Here is a 21,790-nt window from a genome sequence, read left to right on the forward strand (position 1 = left end):
AAAATTAAATGATTTGTCCAAAGACACTTAATTAGGCAATGAATAGCACAGTTGGGATTATAGCCCAAGTCCTTGACTACAAGTCCAGTTCTAATATACCACACTGCCTCCCACCTGGTAGGTTTATAGTTTAATTAATTCTTCTTGCTAACTTGGTTCTAAGTGACACTGTTTTGACCTTCTGAAGATTAACAAATGTTATCAGCACACTCGAAATGTGGCATCCTAGGCTGAAGCCCCAGTCACTCGGCCCTAGTTATGACTCTCATCTCTGACCAAATGTACCCAGTAATAGTTTCTGCTTACCTATTCTAATTTACAGTGGTATGTCACCTGGATCAGCTTTCTAAGTTCAAAGACATGAGTTTATTTCTCTTCACGAACATGATCTTGTCCACAGTAACAGCAATACTGTATGAAGATCAGCTGGAATGACGTAGCTATTCCCAGCAATATAAAGATCCAAAGCAATTCCAAAGGACTTATGATGAAAAATTCTATCCACCTCCAGAGAAAGAAGTGATGGAGTCTGAATGCAGATCAAAGTGTACTTTTTTTTGCTTTCTTTATTTTTCTTGTCTTCTTTCTCGCCTGTGTTTTCTTTCACAATATGACTAATATGGAAATATGTTTTGCATGACTGCACATGAATAACCTTTATCAAATTGCTTGCCTTCTCAACGAGGGGGGAGGGGCAGAAAGGTGGGAGAGAATTTAGAACTCCAAATTGTAAAAAATGATGGTTAAAATAGTTTTTTACATGTAACTGGGAATAATAAAATATTTTTAAAATTTTTCAAAGGACATTATGGTTGCCTATAGTGAAATAAAGCTGAGGCACATATTTGCCTATTATGACAGCAAATCAACTCTATTCTGGGTTCTTTGTCACCTTGGCACAGTAAAACAGGAATTAATGAGAAAAAAAATAGAGGAAGGCATATGAGTCTGTTCAACAAAAGGGATGTTGAAGGACTGACTTTTTGTATATATTTTATACTGTGTATACACACATATACATACATATGATATACGTCATACAATGTAAGCTACTTGAGGTCAGGCACTATTTCATCTTTCGTCTTTAAATTTCCAGCTGGGGACACAGTAGGTGCTTAATAAATGCTTGTTGAATGGAAAGAGAATTCAGAGTATAGTGGAAAGAACAATGGACTTGGAGTTGCGGACCTGGGCTGGAGTATAGGTTCTGCCACTAACTAGCTGCATGACTATGGTCAAGCTACTTAATACCTCTAAGCCTCAGTATTCTCAACTGTAAAATGGAAAGAATGATATTCACTCTGCTGACTTCACATGCTTTTTCTGAGGATTAAACGTGATAACCTAGGGAAAATGGTTTCTAAGCATAAATTGCTATGTAAATATAAGCTATTAATTATGAACTTTATATTAATTCCCTGATAGGTTCACTTCATCTTATACAGCAGACAAAGCAAAGAGAGTATACTGGATGTGAACTCAAGAAGACCTGAGTTCAACTCTCAGCTCCGATGCTTAGTATCTTTGTGACCCTAGGTAACTTACTTCCTCCCTAGGCCTCTGCAAAAAGAAGGAACTGGACTCAATGACCTCTGAGGTCCCTTCCAGCTCTTATTGGAAATAAAGGATAGCAAGTGTTTAAGTGTAAATATATACAGGTGTGTATAAAAAGGTATATTTACAGGGATACTTACTTATTTACAGTACTTACCAGATAATGCCTCCCCAGAAGAAAGAGAAAAAGATATAGAAGACTAAGGAACCCCAAATCACAAAGTGATTGATCCAAGTCCAGAACCTAGTATCTATGGCAAGCTGAAAAAAAGGGGGAAATTAGAAATTCAGTGAAGGAAGAATATAAAGTAATCTAGCTTAGATAAAATCTGTCCCCTATACAACCAAAGTTCTATGACAGGGTAGGTCCTAGTTGGGTTTGGGAAAAGAGGAAGGAGCAAAGAAGATAGTACCATGAACCAGGGAGGAAGGACTTATCAATTTGGGATATAAGAACTTTTAGCATAAAGCTATACAACAGACATTCTCTCCACTATGTAGGTTTAAGATCTCTTGAGAATGGAAATTGGAAGAGCTGAGTTTTCTTTTCCATCTTGCCATTTGCAAAAGGGTCCTGATCATCTGTGTCTTGGTTTCTCCATTTATACAGCCATATTATAAGAATACCACCAATGTGGCCAAATACCCATAACTCAGAGAGACACTGAGAAGATGATGAGAAAGAAGGTGCTTCTCAAGAGAAGGGAAGTTTCACTGACAAGGCAGGGGGGGCTATGTGTGCAGAATATTGTATGTGCTGGCATATATGGTGATTGTGTTGGCTGGTTTTGCTCAATTGCTTTTGGTTTTGCTACACAGAAAGTCTCAATGCAGTGAGGAGAAATAGTGAAGTGAAGACAATGATAATTCCAGGGGAAAAAAGGACATTATTCAATGTACGGAAACTATAGTCATGGAGTTGTAGAAAGAGTATGAGGCTTAGAGTCAAGAAGACCTATCATGGCATGGACACTAAGGCTCATTTTGGATAATCGAGTGATACTTATTTACATGAATGGTTTTAGCCAAAGTGAGTTTCCCAGTGTGGGATATAGCATTGAGCAAAAAAAAGGTGTTTATTTGTTTGTTTGTTTTCCTGTGCCTGCAATTTCATTGGCATGAGAACTCCTGGTATGCAAACACCTTTCACCATTGCAGATAAGCACCTTGTAGCTTTAGAGAGCTGCCAGAGGTGCTGAGAGATTCCAGGACTTTTCCAGAACAACATGGCAAATATTTGTCAGCATCAAGACTAGGTCTTTTTAGCTCTAAGAGTACCTGGCTACTTGACACTCTTCTCATTCTAGGTTGTAACACCTGCAAAAATGCCAAGGTATGATAACATGCGAAAAAGAACACACACACACACACACACAATGGAGGGGAAATATCCTAAGAAAAAATGGCCACTGATGAAACCTGGATATTAGGCATCTTGGGGAGAGGTCAGAAAAAAAGGGTTATAATGAATACCAAGCAACTTTGAAAACTAAGATCATGAAACTTATTTAGGAACCAAATTGAAAGGACAAAATATCCTTCCAATGTAACTGAACAATAATAATAATAATTTTAAAACTCTAACCTTCAGTGTTACAGTGATTACTAGGACTGTATAAACAGTAGTTCCAAAAGTCCAGTTCCCATAAACCTGAAAAAACAATCAGAGAGTTTCATGTACCATTTTGTATTTCATTGGTCAACTGAAATCACTCAAAACCAGTCACTCTGGGCAGGAAAATCATATTTCAGGGTTTGAGTGTGGCCTTCAGTGCTCCCCAAGGAGGACCCTACATCTGTCTGTGATGTTGCTGCTGAATCTCTCCCATACTACATATGAGACCCAGGTACTAAATCACAGGGATGGCTAGGGCAGAAAAATCTCCTACTCTTCACAGCAATGTTCACAGGAACAAGTCATTTGGATGACTTTAGTCTTTAAAGATTCAAATAGGCTCTTTCTCTAGAAAACCAAAAAGCCACTGGGGGGCTCTATTCCTCAATGATGGCAGCAATAAAACAAGAGGGGGCTTCCCATTTTCCAGCTCCAACCTACCATGTGGGCTTTGAGAGCCCACTGACTGTTGGCCCAACAAGAAGGAAAAGCAGTCTGAATCAATCCAAATGTAGTCAATGAATGACATTATATATATGCTTACCAAATATGGTCAAGATCTGAATGTATAGCATTAAAACAGAAAACGAGATGTTAACGTTTCTTTTTTAATTTAAACAAAGCAAAAAAAAAGTTAATAAAAGTAAAAAAAAACACACAAAAAACCCAACAAACCACAAAACCCTGAAAAGATTCAATCAAATCACGCATGGGTGCTAGGATTAATTGCTGGGAGCAGTTCTTGCACTCATCGGTCATTTTAACGAGCATTTACTGGAACAGCGGCAGAGGCAATAATATGGCATCCATTTGGAATAATTTGGACAGAGGCCAGGCTGAAGTTTCCCCTTGTACAAGCTGAAAAAAGGCTCCGCTGAGCAAAAGAACAGGGCAAACAAGCTCCCAGGGGTCTTTTTTACGCATTTGGGAAGCATTTCTTTTCCCAAGAGCTATTTGCAGACAATTAATGTGCTAATTACAAATGGTACTAAGAATGCTTTTTTCTCAAGGCAGGTCTGGTAGTAACCCCTGTGGCCACTTTGTAGGGCACAGAATGAGTTACTGTGTGGACCTGAAAATAATCAGACTGGACTCTTTCTGAAAACTATTCTTGGTCATTCAGAATGTTTGCTGATTCAGATGGCCAAATTTCAATGAGTCCAAAGTCGTGAGTTTTGATTGCACTCACTCACTTCACAATGTCACTCTGATCTGCTGATCTTATGCACTTTATATAATTAGATCTTAAAGTTTAGCACTTGTTGGGGAATTAGGGTTTCACTAATACAACAACAAACCTCTACAAAGCAGCTACTATGTAAAGGAAGGTCTTGGGCTAGCTGCTGAGTATGTAGATATGAAAAATGGTTCTGTATTTGGTTTCAAGAAGCAAGGTTTAAAATGTATACAGTGAGAAGCAGGCCGCAAGGTAGCTGGGCTTAAATGAGAAAGCCAGACAAAGCACCTTGGGAAAAACGTGAGGAGGAAGAACTAACTTTCAACTGTGAGTAATGGGTACAGCTCAAGGAGGTGAGGCCTATGCTGGGCCTTGAAGGAAGAGAAGGATTTCAAGAAGCCCAGAGAGGAAGGAGCACAGTCCCCAGCACAGGGGATGGCCTGAGTGACTACACAGAAATGGAAAAGGAATGAGAAACAATTGGTTGTACAATCTGGCTGGAATGAAGAATACAAGGAAATAGAAGTGTGAACAAGTCCACAAAGGTCAGTTGGAGGCAGATTATGGAGTTCAATGGAGTATAAATGTGAACACCTCTAACAAGGCCTCCCCTGAAGTCGACAGGATGTAATTAAAGCAAAGGATGTGATATGCTGGAACTCAGTTCTCAGAAGTATGGCTGGGGGCCTCTTGTTCTCCCAGGGAAAAGCGTTTCTTGGCAACCCTCGGAGCTCCCCTTCTAGGGTCATGCCTGGGCGGTCAGTCGCTATGCTCCAACAGCCATAGGGGTGGGTAGGGAAGGTCAGTGCTGAGGAAATGGAATAGCCAAGCCCTGGTTGCCTGGACAGCCAGCCAGAGGACACCCCAAAGAAAAGTGAAGTCTTCCTGTCCACCTCACCCCACTGTGTGAAACCTCCAAATAGTCTGAGCTGCAACTCACAGGTCACCAAATGGGGTTCAACAGACGAGCTCCATCTTTACATCTCTCCCCATTTCTACCACACATTCTTGGACATAGTGTGCAATTCATATTGCCTGAATATTTTAATTAAACAGAAATAATAATTATGTACATCTCAACTTTGATCTCAAAGTAGGTATTTTCTTTTTTAAAATCTTAAGGTCATGAGCCAGTGACCATTTCGGCAAAAACTGCAACCAAATTAAGGCCACAGCTTTAGAGTTAGATGAAAATTTCGAGGTCTACACAGAGCAAAGTATACTATGGCCCCTTCATGTTTGATCAAAGGTATTCTCACAAGGATAAGGGTCGCCTCCTAGGGATCAGCAGACAGCAAGCAGTTATAGATGACATCTCCATTGAGTATTTAGACGTACATAAAGTCTGCAAGCCCAAACCTTACCTTTCCATTCTCTTCCAGGGTTGTGGCCTGATAAAGGAAGTAAGTACCAAAGAAAAACACGGTTCCTTCAAAGGCAGACAGAAATGTCCAGTACAAGAAAGGGCCCCACTTTAGCTTGGCATTGTCGGAAATTTTCCTATCAGGAAACGGTACAGAAAGAAGTCAGGTTAAAGCATTTTTCCCATATTGTCATTCCAAGCAAACAATGCAAGAAAGGCATACCCCAAATGAAGGGCAAATACTGGGGTGGGCATAGGGTTATACTGGAGGAGGGCTCCCTCTGGTGGCTTGAAAGGTACCAATGAGTCATCTGGATGATGCCTTGACCAATCATATTAACCTAAAACTCTGGTTATGGCAAAACTATCATTAATAAAATGCTAATTTTTAAAATTCTGAGCTTCTCCTAAAATTCAGATCTTTAAGAAAATGTCCTTTATGCCTTTCCTGTTAACTTTGAAAATGTAATGGTTTGAAGATTGGGCCTTTATGCCATATTGAATGGTAGGTGATCAAGAGAATAGTTAAATCACTCAAAAATCTTATCTTAGGATCCTGGAAAAGGGACCTTAGAGATCATCAGATCCAGCCCCTTCATTTAACAGATGAGGAAACCGAGGCCCAATGAAATTAAATAGCTTGCCCAAGGTCATGTAACTAGTAACAGTGCCAGGATTTGAACTGAGGTCCTTTAACTCCAACCTCAGTGTTACTTCCATTACACCAAATTGCCTCAATGGGAAGCCAAATGCTAAACAGTCATTTCCATCCCAAACATAGAGACTATGGGCCCACGTGGGTGCTGCCTTTAGTTTCTGTGGTAAATCCTTCTCTATCTAGTCACCCAAATGTCTTACTTACTCCCAGGGTTTCCTAAGATGCTACTCACACATGCAAAGAAAATCTCTTTTAGAAGCACTCATAGGGGCAGCCAGGTAGCACAGCAAGTAGGAGCACCGGCCCCAGAGTCGGGATGACCTGGGATCGAATCTGGGCTCAGACACTCAGCACCACACCCAGAAATAACTGGCCGTGTAACCTTGAGCAAGTTACTTAACTCTGATTGCTTAAAAAAAAAAGAAGCACTCATGAGCATCTATATGTTTACTGGGTACTGTTGTTAAGCATGGCTATTTCAGTTAGGAGTACCCATGAGGTAATGGTGCAAAATGACCACAAAGATCATGGGCAGAGGCCTCTGGGAAAGAGAAAGCAAAGGCTGCTGAGTACCAATGGCACCCTCCACTTCTGCAAGTGACGGCCCAGGAAGGATGGCAGGAGGGAGGGAACAAGGCCACCTGCCCCCCAGATCTAGTGGCCATATCACTAAGCCACTTGCTCTAGCACTGAAGGGTACCTCCCATTTCCCTATGTCCTCTGCATGTGACCCAAAGGCCTACCCCCCAGATGACCAGAAAACACTTGGAACAAAGGGGGCACTTAATAAATGCTTGTTGATTAGCTTACTCATTGGCTTCTAACTGTCACTATAATGCCATGGATTGGGGCAATGGATGAAATAAGAGTAACTTTTTAAGGAGGGAGGGAGATGGCCACACAAAGGGCTTTGTAATAATATTGGTAGAAGATATACAATCAGACATCTAGAGTTAGAAGGGATATTAGAGATAGTCAAGCCTAATACTATCATTTGACAGAGAAGGAAACTGAGGCATAATGAGAGTAAGTGACTTGCTCACAGTCACAAACTCAGTAAGTGTTAGAGGTGAGATTTAAACTCAGGTCGTCCTGACCCCAAATCCAGTGCTCTTTCCACTGTGTAATGCATATATATGAAAAAAAAAAACAAGAAAAGGAAGGTCAACAAGATGTAATGCAAGGGAAAGAGCATCTGGGTGGGTCTGTGCTCTGGCCTCTCTTGAGCCTCAGCTTCCTCCTCTGTAAAAGGAGTGTGGTCTGGCCTGAACCAGATCAAAATGTAATTTAACAAGAAATAAATTAAAATACAATACAACATGGATAATGTTCATTTGTGGTTTTCTAAGTCAATAGACACAGGTCAGCAGCAATATGTTTCTATGTGACTTTGACCCCAGTGGTCTAGAAGACTCTAGCAGTCTATGGACCAGTGTAACATAGCAACCTTGGGACAAGTGTCAATTATCTTTCTGAGTCTGTTTTCACCTCTGTAAAAGGAGGTATGGGGGCAGCTGGGTGGCGCTGCAGTGCATAAAGTCAGGAAGACCTCAGTTCAAATCTGGCCTCAGACACTAGCAATGTCACCCTTAATCACTTGACCCCTATTGCCTCCCTTCTTCCAAAAAAAAAAGTGTGATCTAGAGGTGTGTGATCTAGACAACCTCTAGAATTCTTCCCAGCTCTAACAACAATACTGGTTGCCAGCTCCACGGCCCTTTAAAATTACTCGAGCACTCTTCACATGGTGCTCTGGGAATCACCATCCTCATTTTACAGATAATACCCATAGAGCAGAAATGACTTGTCCAAGGTCACACAGTTAGGAAATATCTGAGGTGGGATTGGAACCCCAGCCTTCTTTCCTCTAAGTCCAGCCCTTCAGCCATTGCATGCTAGTATCCCATGAGACAGGGTGACAGAGGAGGAACAAGATGCCACTGGTCTTCACATCCAGAACATCAGGATGCACATCGACTCTTGCAGTGCTTGTGGGCAAAGCCCTTGCTCTCTCTAAGCTTCAATTCTCTACTCTGAAAAATGGGATGATAATGGTTATACTACCTACATAGGACTGATGTGAAGGAAAGGGCTTTGTAAGTCTTAGGATGCTCTAGAAATGTGAGTTATTTATGATTTGAAAAGGCAAAAAAGAAATCAAAAACTGGGAAGAGGAAGTAAGGGTATTTGTTTGGGATCCATTTACTTGTCACATAACAAAGGGGCCTGGCCTTTCATCTTAGCACAGTGGACAGGGGGATGAATTTCTTCCCCTTGCTAAATCATTTTTTCTTTTTTCCAGTCCAGACCTGTGATTTCATTGGTGTAAAGAATATAGGGAGGGGCAGCTAGGTGGCGCAGTAAGGAGAACACTGGCCCTGGAGTCAGGCAGACCTGAGTTCAAATCTGGCCTCAGGCACTTAACACAAAAACTAGCAGTGTGACTTTGGGCAAGTCACTTAACCCCAGTTGCCCTCCGAAAAGAAAAAAGAAAAAAAGAATATAGGGAGCTTTAGGTGGAGAATCTCCTTCCACCAATGCAAATCTGGAAAGTAAAGTTGGGAGAGTGGCTTGGAGCACCAAGAAATTAGCTGATTTGCCCAGGGTCTCATACTATATGTGAGAGGTGTGATCTGAAAAGAGGATCTTCCTGGTTCTTAATCTACCTTTCATTGCTAAATATTCAGGGAGAAAGGAGTGGGGAAGAAGGAAGAACCATATGCCATTTTCATTTCACTTTTATAAATAATAAAAAAGGCCAAGTACATCTCCTATTTGAGGTGGGAGCCTTTACAAGCAGGTGAGTCACTAAAAATGAGGCTGAAAGGCAAGCAGAGAGAGCCCAGGCCCTCTTGTATACAAAGATATAGTGCCATGGGGAGAGCAGGACCTGGTGTGTCTGGCAAAGAAACAGGCAGAAGGCAAGCTCAGGCTGGCTGGAAGGGGAAGTCGCTAGGCCACAGCATCGATTCCAGCATCATCTCTGGCCAAGCACAAACTCCAGAGCAAGACAAGTCAAAAATTCATGAACTCTGTCTGCAATGCATTCAATCAGAGATTTTGCATAAGCTTGCTCCCCCCCACCCACTCCTGACCACCACTGTGCCCTCATATTTCAACAAGTCATCAGCACTTGAAAGACAAGCCACAGACAGACAGAGCCTGGGGCTAAGTCCCAGCTGGGCCACTCACTTCCTGGGTGACCTTGAATAAGGCCCTGGCCCCACTCTAGACCTCAGTTTTCCCCTCTATTAAATGAAGTGATCAGACCAGATTTCTCCCATGTCCCTTTTAGTCCCTTTAAGACAACACATATGGTAGATGCTGGTTTACTCTTCCAGTTCCTCGCATTCCAGATGGGCCTCTACTAACTTCATCTTTCCTCTTTCCTGCCCTACATAGGGATCATAGGATCCTAGATTTCAGTCTCCAAGAGAGACTTGGAGGTCATCTGTCCAACCCTCTCATTTCATAAAGGAGGTAACTGGCACCCACTACTCAGCAATCCTCTAGATTAACATCCTCATCCTTCATTGTAATCCTGACATAAAAAAAATCCAATTTAATAATAGGCCAGTTGCTGGGGACAGTTCCAAGTTACCCATCCATAAGGAGAAACAGCTATTTCAAGACAAATCCATTTTTTTCTTTGACTCTCTGAATTAATTATGCTCTTCAATAAAACTGTAGAGTTAGAGCCTGATTAAGAGGGGGAAAATGTCTCTGGAACATTACATGAGTTAGGGGCTAATGATTCTCACCATCTTTGTTCTGCCCAGGTAGAGTTCAGTCATCAAAATGAGTAAAAATCTTTTGTTCATGAACATAAGGTCTTTAGGAGGCTCCCCCTGTATGTAGGGGACATACCAATGGCACTCCCCTGACCTACGAGAAAAATGGACCCTAAAATCACAGAGTTGGGAATGATCCTAGGCCATCTAGTCCAATGCAGATCTCCAAAGAAACCTTGCTATGTGGTCAGACCACATCTGTTTCAAGATCTTGGGTCTCTCTCTCTCTCTCTCTCTCTCTCTCTCTCTCTCTCCCTCTCTCTCTCTCTCTCTCTCTCTTTCTCTCTCTCTCCCCTCTCTCTTTATCTCTTTATCTCTTTCACATACCACCCATGCTTGCATTCCCAAGGTAGCCTCGTCCACTCTGGGATGGCCCATACTGTTGGGAAGTTTCTCCTGACATCTTACCTACATTGGTCTCTTTGTAACTTCTACTCAAATTCACTGCAAGTTTGATGGAGCCAGGAATTCCCAACTGGAGATTTCTTACATGTTTAAGTACAAGTCTTGAAGGTGGTCCAAGTAGCCATTTCTTTTTTATATCACTTTGCAAATCCATAAACAACCTGAGATTTTGTGTGAGCTGCAACCAGTAAGTACCTAGGCCACTGCCACCACCATCACTCACATTTATATAATGAAAATGCTTCACATATTATCTCACTTGAATCTCACCTGTGAAAGGCAGGTGCTTCTATTCCCCTAAGTTTACAGATGAGGTCCCGAGGCAGAGAAAGGTTAGGTAACTTGCCCTGTATCACATAGCTATCAGGTGTCTTGAGGCAGAATCTGAACTCAGATCTTTCTGAATCTAAGTCCAAAATTCTAATCATGATGACACCCCACCACTTTGACTATGACTCCTTATAAGTCTCAGGAACCTGCCTGAGACACATAGCTGAAGAAACTTACCCAGGGCCACCCAGCTAGTAAGAACCAGAGCAATATTTGAACTTCAGACTTCCTGATTCCCAGGCTGGTCCTGAAGCCACTCTGCCCCCACTACCTTACTTCAATAGACAACAAACTGACATTAGAGCTTTGGAAATCAGAACTCTCGAATGGGATCCCTGGACACTCAAACACATGGGGAACTGGGTCACCTTGAGTGGTTGACAGTTCCTCCTACCCCCTTCTCTCCCCTCCCCATGCCCCACAAATGCCACTGTGGTTTTCAACTTACATATATAATCTGGGATCAGCGGTAAGAATGTCAATGCTGATGTGCTGTTCCAGCAAGCTGTAGGCCAGGATTGGTAACGAAGTGAAGCAGATGTTGTACATTGTAAGGTAAGCAGCATCATACAACGGCTTCAGCAGCGGTGCGGAGGAAGTGAAATAACAATGCGGAAAGGGAATTTTAGTAATGGACATGTAGAGGCAAAGTTCTATCTACTGAAAATCATGACTAAAATAGGTCCCTTTCTCCATGGGGCTGCTTTGTTTTCATTCTTCTTCATGTTATAGTTATAGAAGAGAAATCCAAATAATTTCATGTCTTATTGTGTTGCCACCCTCCCGACCAATTGGCACATGAATGGGAAAATTGATTTAGATGTGGAAAGAACCTAGTTTATCTAGTTCATCCCCCTCCCTTGAAAGATAAAGAAACAGAGACCCAGAGAAATTAAGGAACTGAAGATCCTGGCCTCAAAGATCCAGGGCTGGAAGGAACCTTAGCAGTCACCTAGTCCAATGCCTTCATTTTGGAGACAAGGAAACAGAGACCCAGGGAGGTAAGCGACATGAGATCACAGGCTCGGAGATTTCTCACCAGAAGGAACCTGAGCAGATGTCCTACCCCTGCATTTTACACATGAGGGAAATGAGGCCCAGGAAAGTTCAATGATTGACTTAAGGTCACAGGTTTTAAGTGGCTCCAAATCCAGTGTTTTACTTCTGTTCTACCATATGTTTCCTCCCAAGCTCTGCTCAGTTACAGACTGCTGCCTTGCTTGGAATTATAAAATACAATCCTGAGTATTTCTATTAAAGATGCAATAGTTACAATTTAGAAAGTGTTATAACCATGAAAAAAATAAGTCATTTCAGGATAAGGCTGCCATCTTTCCCTGAAGTGATACAAGAGCAGCAGCCAGACTGAGTCAGTGTTGTATATCTGGAATGATTTTTTTGGGGTCCATCACAAGCAGAAATGGTGGTTTTCGCCAGAATAGAGGAAACTTCCCATTGACATTTTTGATCGTTAACATAGGCTTCTACCATTGAGAACTGACTCAATGGTGTAGTCAACCAGTGACTGCCTCTGTAATCACAACAACCAACTGAACCATTTATGTGGAATTATGAAGATTTTCCAAGCAATTTATTAGCCTCTTCTCCTTCGTGAAAGCTTTAGCTGGGGGAAAGGGCCTCTTTGCGCTCTGCTAGGTGCTATACAAAGTGAGAAATTGCCATTCTGTGGCTCATCGGAATGTGGAACGCCCCTTGGAGGAAACTTTTTTTCCCCTGGTTTTAACAAAGAAATAAACAGACCCAAGAGGATCACGGACAAAAAAAAAATCAGAAGACAAAGCTCCTGGTGTCAGGAAGCCAATTTTATCTCCATACAGGAAACTCCCAATGCTTTTGAAGTTGGGACCTTGAGAAACTTGACCTTCCAAAGAAGTCAGCTTTGTTCAATGCTGTGGGGTGCTCCCTACATATGCCAGGTAGAAAAGGGGCTCTATACTCTGTAAATTTATAACAAAAGAGGATGGCTAAGTCAGTTCTCTCTCCCTCTCTCTCTCTCTCTCTCTCTCCTTTTCATCAGCCCATGTTTCTCTTCTCTCTTTCCTTCCCTGTCTCCATCTTCCCCTCTCCTCTCTTCTCCCCCATGTCTCTCTCCCTCCCTCCCCCCTCTCATCTCTATCTCCCCATTCCTTCCCTACCCCTCTCTCTCCTTATCTCTCACCCTTCTCTGTACTCTCTCCCTCTCTATCCCCTCCACCCCTCTTTCTCTTTCTGTCTGTCTCTCCTCTTTCTCACTGTCTCTCTTGCATGCCTTTTTCTCTCCCTCTTTCTCCCTCCCTCCCTCTTAATGGGATTTGATATAAGAGGGCCTGGCCTTGGCATCTGCCACACCACAATCTCTGTGACCTTGGCCAAGTCACTTCAGTTCTTTGGGCTTCAGTTTCCTCGTCTGTAAAATGGGAGGACTGAACAAGATGAGCCCACTGGAAGTCTTCAAGCAGAGTCTGAAAGTTCACCCATTAGGAGTGCCATAGAGAGTATTGTTTTGGGAATATCAGTTGGACTAGACAGTTGCTGAGGTCCCACCCAGCTCTAAAATTCAGGACCTAAAAAGGTCTCTTACAGCTCTAACTATACAACCCTATGACCTTAGGTAGGGCAAGGGAGAGGAAAGATTAAGGTGTTAGGTTTATGTGACTTTTCTTCATGTCCCATGGCCATATTTATTAATCTTAGGGGTCTTCCTGGAATAGCTAGGTCTTGCAGTAAACCCAAGTAAGGTAGATCATTGGTTGGGAGATAAAATGTGAAAGGGAAGCCCACACAAAGAAGGCACACAGGGGGCAAGGATGAGAGTAAGGTGTAGAGGGATAGAAACATGTTCACATGAACTAGAACAACGAAAGGGAGCTTCTGACCACGGTGGATGAAGTGACTTATGATGGATACTAAGACCTTACAGTACAATGAAGTGACCTGTGAGGGAGACTAAGACCTTACAGCGACAATCTTGCACAAGAAGTGACAGAATGATAAAGCCAAAGAAGCCAGCCACAGGACTGTCTTGGATTGACAATTCAACTCAATTCAATTCAACACTGATCTAATAATTCAACAAATATTTATTAAGGTTCTACTATGTTGCTAGGTTCTGGGGCTATAAGGAAAAAAAATAGAACAGCTCCTGCACCCTCAAGGAGTTTGCATTCTACTAGAGGAAAACAACATATACAGATAAGTTAACACACAATGTACACAAAGCTCTTTACTTTAGGGTGGTTGGGTGCAAACAGAGAATCATTAATAAGGGGTAGAGATCCTGACAGGCCAAGTATATAAGAACCAAGTCTTGCAAGGAACTAGGGATTTTCAGGGAGGACACAGACTAGAAGACAGGATGGGAAAACACTGGGAGGCAGAGATTCTGAGGATGCAGGAGAGAAGGGCAACAGCTAACTAACTATTGCCAAGACGTAGAAAACCTTTTATGGGATCGACCCCAAACAGTGACTTTTGGCAACACTAGAGGGGGAAGGAGCAGATTTTGGGGGACTGCCTAAACTGGAAGACAGAAAGGGAGGAAGGCCAGTTTCACTCCAGGATCCCCAGCCTCAGCTCCCAGGCAGATGGCAGCGTTGCTCACAGTGTCAGAAACCATGGGAAGGCAGCCAGGATCTGGAGGAGGGAGGGAAGGAGGCAAGGAGTATTGGATTTTTTTCCCCTCTCCTGGGTTTTGCTTAAAGAGGTGACAAGATACTCAAGTGGCAATATTAGGGAGAACTGCCAGGCAACACACATGATGATCTGCAGGCCTGTAATATTCTCAATGGGAATTAAGAACACAAGCCCACGGAGAAAATAGAGGCCCTTCATCCTACGCAGCCTTCTGGGCAATCGTTTTTAATGTGGTAACTATGCCAAAGCGTGTCGGAGTGCTGGGCTCTGAGGGGACGTTGCACACCTAGGAATTCTCCAGGGGGGATCATTCTGAGACATGGAAGGAGATGGTTTCTATGGAAACTGTTAATTTTCCCTAAACACTAAATTGAAAACTAGGGCTCTAATTGACTGTTTAGTGGGGGAAGTTAGCCCTGAATCTCCCTCAACTACAAGAAGCAATAATTATGTTTCCCCACTAATAGAAGAGAGCACTCCAACAAATGAACATGAATTAGGCTAGCCAGAACCTTTTAGAAACCAGCAAATAGATCAGTCAGGATGATTGGCTATTAAATGAAGGAATTAAAATAAAAATTCTTTAAATTAAAAATTCATCCAAATTCTTAAGCGGAATTTAGCCATTAAAATATAAGCTCCTTGAGGGCAGGAATTGATCCATTTGGGGCTCTGTATCTTGAGCACAAATGCCTGACACATAAGAATACAGACTGGAGCTATGCCTTCAGTGATATAGATCAGACATGTGATTACATTGATATAGGAATGAGGAAACATCTAGATGAGAAAAAAAAGCCCTGTGAAAACTTCCACAGAAATCAATGCTCTTCAAGAGTAAAATCCTGGGTTGGACACTGGGCTAGGGATTCAAAACTAAAGCAAAAAAATCTCCCTGCCCTTGGGTAGCTTACGTTATACCCCAGGGAAGCCATATGTATACAGATAAGTCAATGCAAAAATATATACAAAGTATTAACAATTGGAGACCTACCCTATCTCATCTTAAGACCCAAGGTGAGATCTCCTATCTTTGCTTTGGGTATGGGGGAAAGAAAGAAGGGGGGATGTAGAGAAACAATACCAGCCCTCCTCCAAGTTCCAAATCAACCCACTTCCCTGTGCCCTTTTGCTGCATAATAATTAAACAGAGTCACCTGAAATGATCCCTAAGGTTTTCATCTGGAGCCTCTTTTGTGTTAGTCAAGATATCCTAAAAGGAGGAAAGCTGAAATGCTCAAGGTCTTGGTTCACGGCCACCAGAACAGATACTGCTCTCTGCAGCTAGCTGGTGGGGGATGGCAGGGGCACCACATACAATAAGTCATGACACTGGCAACAGCTATTTAGGTATGTGACTCAGCTGATGTCATGGGGCTTATGATATAGCAACTGGAAAAGCACCAGCTGCAATGGCAAGGAGGCAGATTTGCAAGGAAATCACTTTGCATTGGCCTCAGTTTCCTCACCTGTAGAAAGGAGAGGGTAGAATTGATCCTGAGGCCTAGCTTTCAATCTTATGATCCTATAAGTTTCCTTAAACCACAATAACCTGCCAAGGAACTAGAAAAACCATAAGTCTACCATAAGGAAGCAGAAAAATAACATATATCCTAGAGAGGTAGAAGCTTTTTCAGATGTCCATGGCAGCATTGCAGGGTGCCTTGCCAGAAGGAGGCATAGATAGGTCTCAAGCCTTAGTAGGACTATTAACACAAGTGCCAACACTCTTTAGCAGCTTAACCAACCAGCAAATTTGCCTCTCCTTTCCCCATTGAGGATGTAGCCAAAAATTGCTACCATAGGGGCATTTTATTTTGAGCTATCATTAAAGGTGAAAAAAATAATATTAACTGAGCACTGAAAAATTCAAGCACAAGCATTTATCTGGGTACCACAATTAGAGTGGAAGCTCTTCAAGGGCAGGGACTTTTTTTCCTCTTCTCTGCTTTCCCCAGAACAGTGCTAGCCACATAATTAGTATTTAACAGATGCTTGTTGAATTGAATTGAATTGAGTGATATACCAGACTGAGAATGAACTCAGTTCAAATCCCTTCAGTGGAGAATTATCCCCAATGACGTGTTTCCCAAGGCAGTCCAAACAAGAAGCAGTGGCTAGGTGGGACTGGATTTAATGCAGCATTAAATTGTAAAGTATTAGGATTATCAGAGCATGTTTTTAATTTGGGTTTTCGATATTGCAAATTATGGAAGGATGAGAAGGAAAGCAATCAAAATACTGTCTTACCTCCTACTGGGTATATCAAACAACTGTCAAAAATGAGGCTTGACTGCAAAGGAAGTTACTGGAGCAAAGATAGCAACATTTGCTGATACCAGAAATCACGCAGAAAATGACAACTTTTAAAACGTTACAGCTAATAAACAATGACATTCACAAGAGTTGAGCTCAAGAGATGTGTTGAGAGGGCAAGCCTCTCTTGACATTTTCACTGAAAATAACATATGATCAACTAATGGAAAGTCTGAAAGTGCACGCCACACAAGATGATACTGAAATATACCTGTTGGGAGAAGCCACAGAAGAACTGGTACAAAAATTGCGGCAGGATGAAACAAAGGTTCTGAAAAACAAAATTAAAAATTGAGTGGGGAGAGAAGCATTCACTCTTTCTGTTTGATCTCTGGGCCTATGAATTATCTCTAGTCCCAGTATTCAATATTTTAACAGTATCACACTGAAACAGCTTGATGGCAAGAGACAAATCCATAATCAAACCAGCTTCCGGATCTCAGTGGAGCTTCTCAAAAGGCCAAAGGTCGGTGACTTCTTTTCAATGAGTCAGGTTGCTACAAATGTATAATAGTAATATATCTCCTGACATATTATCTTGGAGTAATGCCTGTGGCACAGGGGTTAAGTGACTTATCCAAGGTCACACAGCTACAAAGTATCAAGAGGAAGATTTCAAAAACAGTTATCCCTTCCACATCATGGGGGTTAGGGGCCCAGGGCTCTACCCGCCCCCAACATGGAAAATCCACGTAAAACTTTTTGGCCCTCCCTTCATAGCAGAGAAGAAGTTTGAATTATGGCATCAAAAGATAATATATGTTGATATTATACAATACTATTCACATGTTTTATGCATGTCTGAGTTCCTAAACTTTTTCTGCATCATCTTGCTGGCCTTTGTGTGTTGTCTGCGGCTTCCGCAAAACTCCCCTCAAATTCCCATTTAATTTCTTACGCCAACCCATGATATATCAAAACCACGATGGGGAAGGTCACAATGTGGAAGGGATAACTGAACCTTCCTTACTTTGAGTCTAGCACTCAATTCATTACAACACTCTCTCTAAAAGCAGTGTTGCTTAATTCAGTTTAAATCCTATTTGCATCCTAGGGAAGAAATAGGCTTATGCCACAAAAAAAATAGCACTACTGGGTATTCACTGCCCATAGGAGAATGGTCCTAGACTCTATATATCACTACAAAGACATGGCTTGCAAATGGAAACATTAGTGCCAAAACCAAAGAGGACACTGCGATTCTCACCCAGATATTTTGCTGCTCTCATTAATCCACTGATTATAATACCTGAGAGGGAGGGTAGAGGGTTCATTCATAAACTTGGAGTTAGGAAGATCTGGGGTCAAATTCAGTCTATGACATTATTTGTGTGACCAAGTCACCTTACTTTTCAGTGCCCCAGAAGGTAGAACATGTGCTTGATTCCTGGTCCAGCCTGGGATCTGAGGGCCTGGTCTTGAATGAGATCATGGCAGGGAGAAGTCTTCAGTCTGAGTTTTTAGTCTTGGTGACAAGAGGCCAGATACCTGGGCACCCAGGTTAAAGAATGCAAAGGAGGTTTTCCTTTTCTCCAGTACTCTGAAAATTTGCATGTTGGTTAAGCCACTGAAGAGTGTTGGCAGTTGCTTTGGGGAGCCCCTGTAAGGCTTGGACCACTTGGTGAAATAGGGGAGAGCAATTAACACCAGGTTGTGGTGACAGGAGATTTTCAAATTCCATCCATCTCTGGTGGGTTTGGGGCTGAAGCCTTACTGGTTGAGATCCAATGATGCTGAATGAAAAGAGAGATGCCAGGACAAGAGCCCAGGTATCAGCAGCAGCTCTGATCCATTGGGCACTCGATTGGAAGGGAGGGCTGTAGTGTTGCAGAGACAAAGGACAAAGTAATGATAGCCTCCATGCTAGGCAGTAGGTTCCAGGGTGAGGAAGACTTCAGATCTAGTCACTGGGAGGGGCGAGGACTGGGGTACCAACCTTCACCAGTCAGGTAAAGGCAAATACGTCCCATGGCTCTGATTAGAATAACACTCGATACTCTGACTTTCTGAACCAATACTAATAACATTCCTCCAACTAAGTAAACAATCTTTTCCCCTGGACTTTGTTCCAAATTTCTTGTAATTTTCAAAGAATAGAATCCATTCTGAAATCTTTGGATTAACCAAAAACAAAGGTAGTAGGCAAAAGATAAACTGTAGGTTTTAAGATAATTCCCAAAAAATAGTCCCAAAATTGTTTTAGGCAACATTACTGAAATACACACAAACACCCAAATAATATATGGCATTGTGGAGGCCTGGGTTCAAGTCGTACCTCTGACACATAATGTCAGGGTTACCCTGGACAAATCACTTACACTCTTGAGTGTTCTAGGCAATTCCCTAAGACTAGAAATTGCAGAGAAGGTACTGACCTGTACTGGCAGAGGAAGCTTCCTAGAAGTTTCCTTTACTAAGGAAATCATATGTTCAGTCCCTATTGCTTGATGGGGGGGAAAGGGGAAGAGAAGAGATTGAAATAGGTAGGTAGAAAGATGATAGATATAGATGAGAGTGACATATATAAATTAGATAGGTAGGTGAGATAGAAAGAAAGAGATAATAGATGTTGAGATAAAGTGGGATTGAGATAGATTAGTTGGAGGGTGATATGTAGGTCAGAGACAAAGAGAAATAGGTAGGTGAGCAAAATAGATACACTTGATAGACACATGAACATACATGTGTGACATGTAGGACACACACCTATTCCAATATTTCATTCAGTCTATCTTTTAATATTTTCATTGATGTGGATATCCCTTCCAATGATCCAGAACACAATCCATCCTCCCCTGCTCATCTCCTATGGGCCTCTCATCTGTGTACTCCTGTAAGTTCATCTCACCAGTCCACCTGACATGCTGAGAGAGTTTTGGATTCATTCTCCTTGACTATACATGTGACCAACGCGTTTGGTTTTTGCATTCTCTACTCCTCTGATAACCTCTGTAACTCTGATTTTCCTTGTGCTTCCTGAGGATAACAGTCTTGAAAAAGTGAGGTCAAGGATGCCTCATCCAAGCAGCAACAGAGAGAAGCATGGTGGACACGAGAATGTACTATTTCATGACTTAACAGTCATACAGTATTGCCAGAAAATAGCGGCATTTAAAGGGCGGGTCTCAGTTTTATGGAGAAGGCTGAGGTTATTAAAAGGACTTTCAGTTGACCAGAGGCAACCCATCACACTCTCCTACTCCTGTTCAATTCATTTGTGGTTTCTGTCCAAGACACATGAATTGATGGACAAACTCTAGGCTTGTCCAACTACATATCATACTCTAGGCAACAGGCATTTTTATGCCCTTTCTTTGTCTCGTGTGGACAGTTAAGCTAAAAATGTTTGAGTGCCTATGGAACTCATTGAGGAGGCTCTGCCATGTTCCAAGGTTTGATGCGATCAGTATGATGTCAAACACCAGCAGATATGTAGGGGAAGGAGGGGTGCTTCACCATCCATGGGAACACTTTCTTGGATGTTGGAGTTCCTCCATATATGTCTCCCCATTGTATGCCTCTCCTGATAGTAATGACGAGAGCATCATCAAACAAAGATATCTCAGCTATTTCATCTTTCCAGGAATCCTGCCCAGTTTTCACATACGTATAGTCAATAGGAGCCTACAGTCATGATGAGGCTTAAGAGGAGGATGTTATTGGGGCTGTGTGTTGTGTCTTAACTTGTCCATTTTGCAAATCTAAGTTTCCTCTCTTCTTAAAGCAGGTAGCTAACGAATCAATTTTTTATTTTAAATGAGTAGTCCTATATTTTAGTATAATGGATGGAGAGCCAGCATTGGAGTTAGGAAGATGTGGGCTCAAGTCTCACCTCTGACACATGCTGGCTGTATGACCTCGAAGGCAAGTCACTTAACCTTTCAGGGCCTCCAGGTGACTCCCTAAAACCCTGAGTTGCAGAACAGATACTGATCTGCACTGGGAAAGGGACCTTCTACACTGGGACCTCACTAAAAACTTATGCCTCCAGGACTAGATTAAAATGGCATTGGGTAAGGTTTAACCAAATAAATTAAAACAATACAGCATAGATAATGTTAATTTGTGATTTTCTAAGTCAATATGGGCCTCCTTCCATTTTGACCACTGGCCTAAACCAATGAAATTCAGACTCAGACCAAATAATAAATTAATAAATTTGAATAGAGATAGTCTCTTTCATCTCTTCGTGAAAAGAAAAACTTTAGCTCTTAATTTTGGGCCCTATAACAGAGCACTACCACACAATTACTTGGTACTTCATGGTACCAAGACTTGAAGTGCTGGCCAAAGTTCCATCCCTGGTCAATTTAATCCTATTTTCAGGGACAAAAAATATCACTAAAGTACAGCTCTGACCCATTTCCTTGTGCAACAGAGAGTTCAATCAGGTACCATATGCACCAAATATGGCCTTCAGGACCATGGTCAGAGCCAGAACAAAATAGCCCATGAGTCTGACTCAATATAGCCATTTTTATGTTATTAGGCATCAACACAAAAAGAAAAACTAAGGTGCGCAATGCAATGATGTTTTTCCCTCAAACTCTTTCTCGAGGGACACAATCCTTTTTCATTCCTCCACCGATGCTATCAATTCTCTTGTTTTGTTTGCTGCTAGGGAAAGACAAAAGACCAGGCAGCAGGATTTATGTTGGCCAGAACACCAGCTCCTGTCTATCCAAGGAAGAAAAATGACCACATTCATGAATTAGAGCCCTGTTTACACCGATATTCTCAAGGTTAATCATTTGTCTATTATGATTAAAGCCATCAGTGTCAGAACAGTACACCTTGAATTTTGCAGCAGGGCAATGAGATCAGCCAGAATTTGGGGACGCTGATACCTGTGATCAATACACAAAGCTCCTATATTTAAATGGGCAGATCAATGGATCTATCAATCACTTGGCAAACATTTATTAAGTCTCTTCTTAAGCTACTCTGG

The 21,790-nt window shown here is 42.0% G+C and overlaps 1 protein-coding gene across 1 annotated transcript in view; it reads right to left on the reverse strand.

Moving 5' to 3' along the window:
- Window positions 1–21,790, reverse strand: part of ATP11C (ATPase phospholipid transporting 11C) — a 208,372-nt gene that overhangs the window by 13,630 nt on the left and 172,952 nt on the right. The window contains exons 23-27 of the mRNA XM_069074166.1: window positions 17,054–17,113; window positions 11,342–11,469; window positions 5,711–5,846; window positions 3,140–3,205; window positions 1,712–1,815 (exon numbers count right to left, since the gene is read on the reverse strand). Of these exons, the coding sequence (XP_068930267.1) occupies window positions 1,712–1,815; window positions 3,140–3,205; window positions 5,711–5,846; window positions 11,342–11,469; window positions 17,054–17,113 (494 nt within the window). The remainder of the gene's footprint in view (window positions 1–1,711; window positions 1,816–3,139; window positions 3,206–5,710; window positions 5,847–11,341; window positions 11,470–17,053; window positions 17,114–21,790) is intronic.

This window comes from Petaurus breviceps, unplaced genomic scaffold, assembly GCF_028583685.1.
Source record: "Petaurus breviceps papuanus isolate PSGF00001 unplaced genomic scaffold, PetGlider_PUasm1.0 90881, whole genome shotgun sequence".
Taxonomy (NCBI): Eukaryota; Metazoa; Chordata; class Mammalia; order Diprotodontia; family Petauridae; genus Petaurus; species Petaurus breviceps.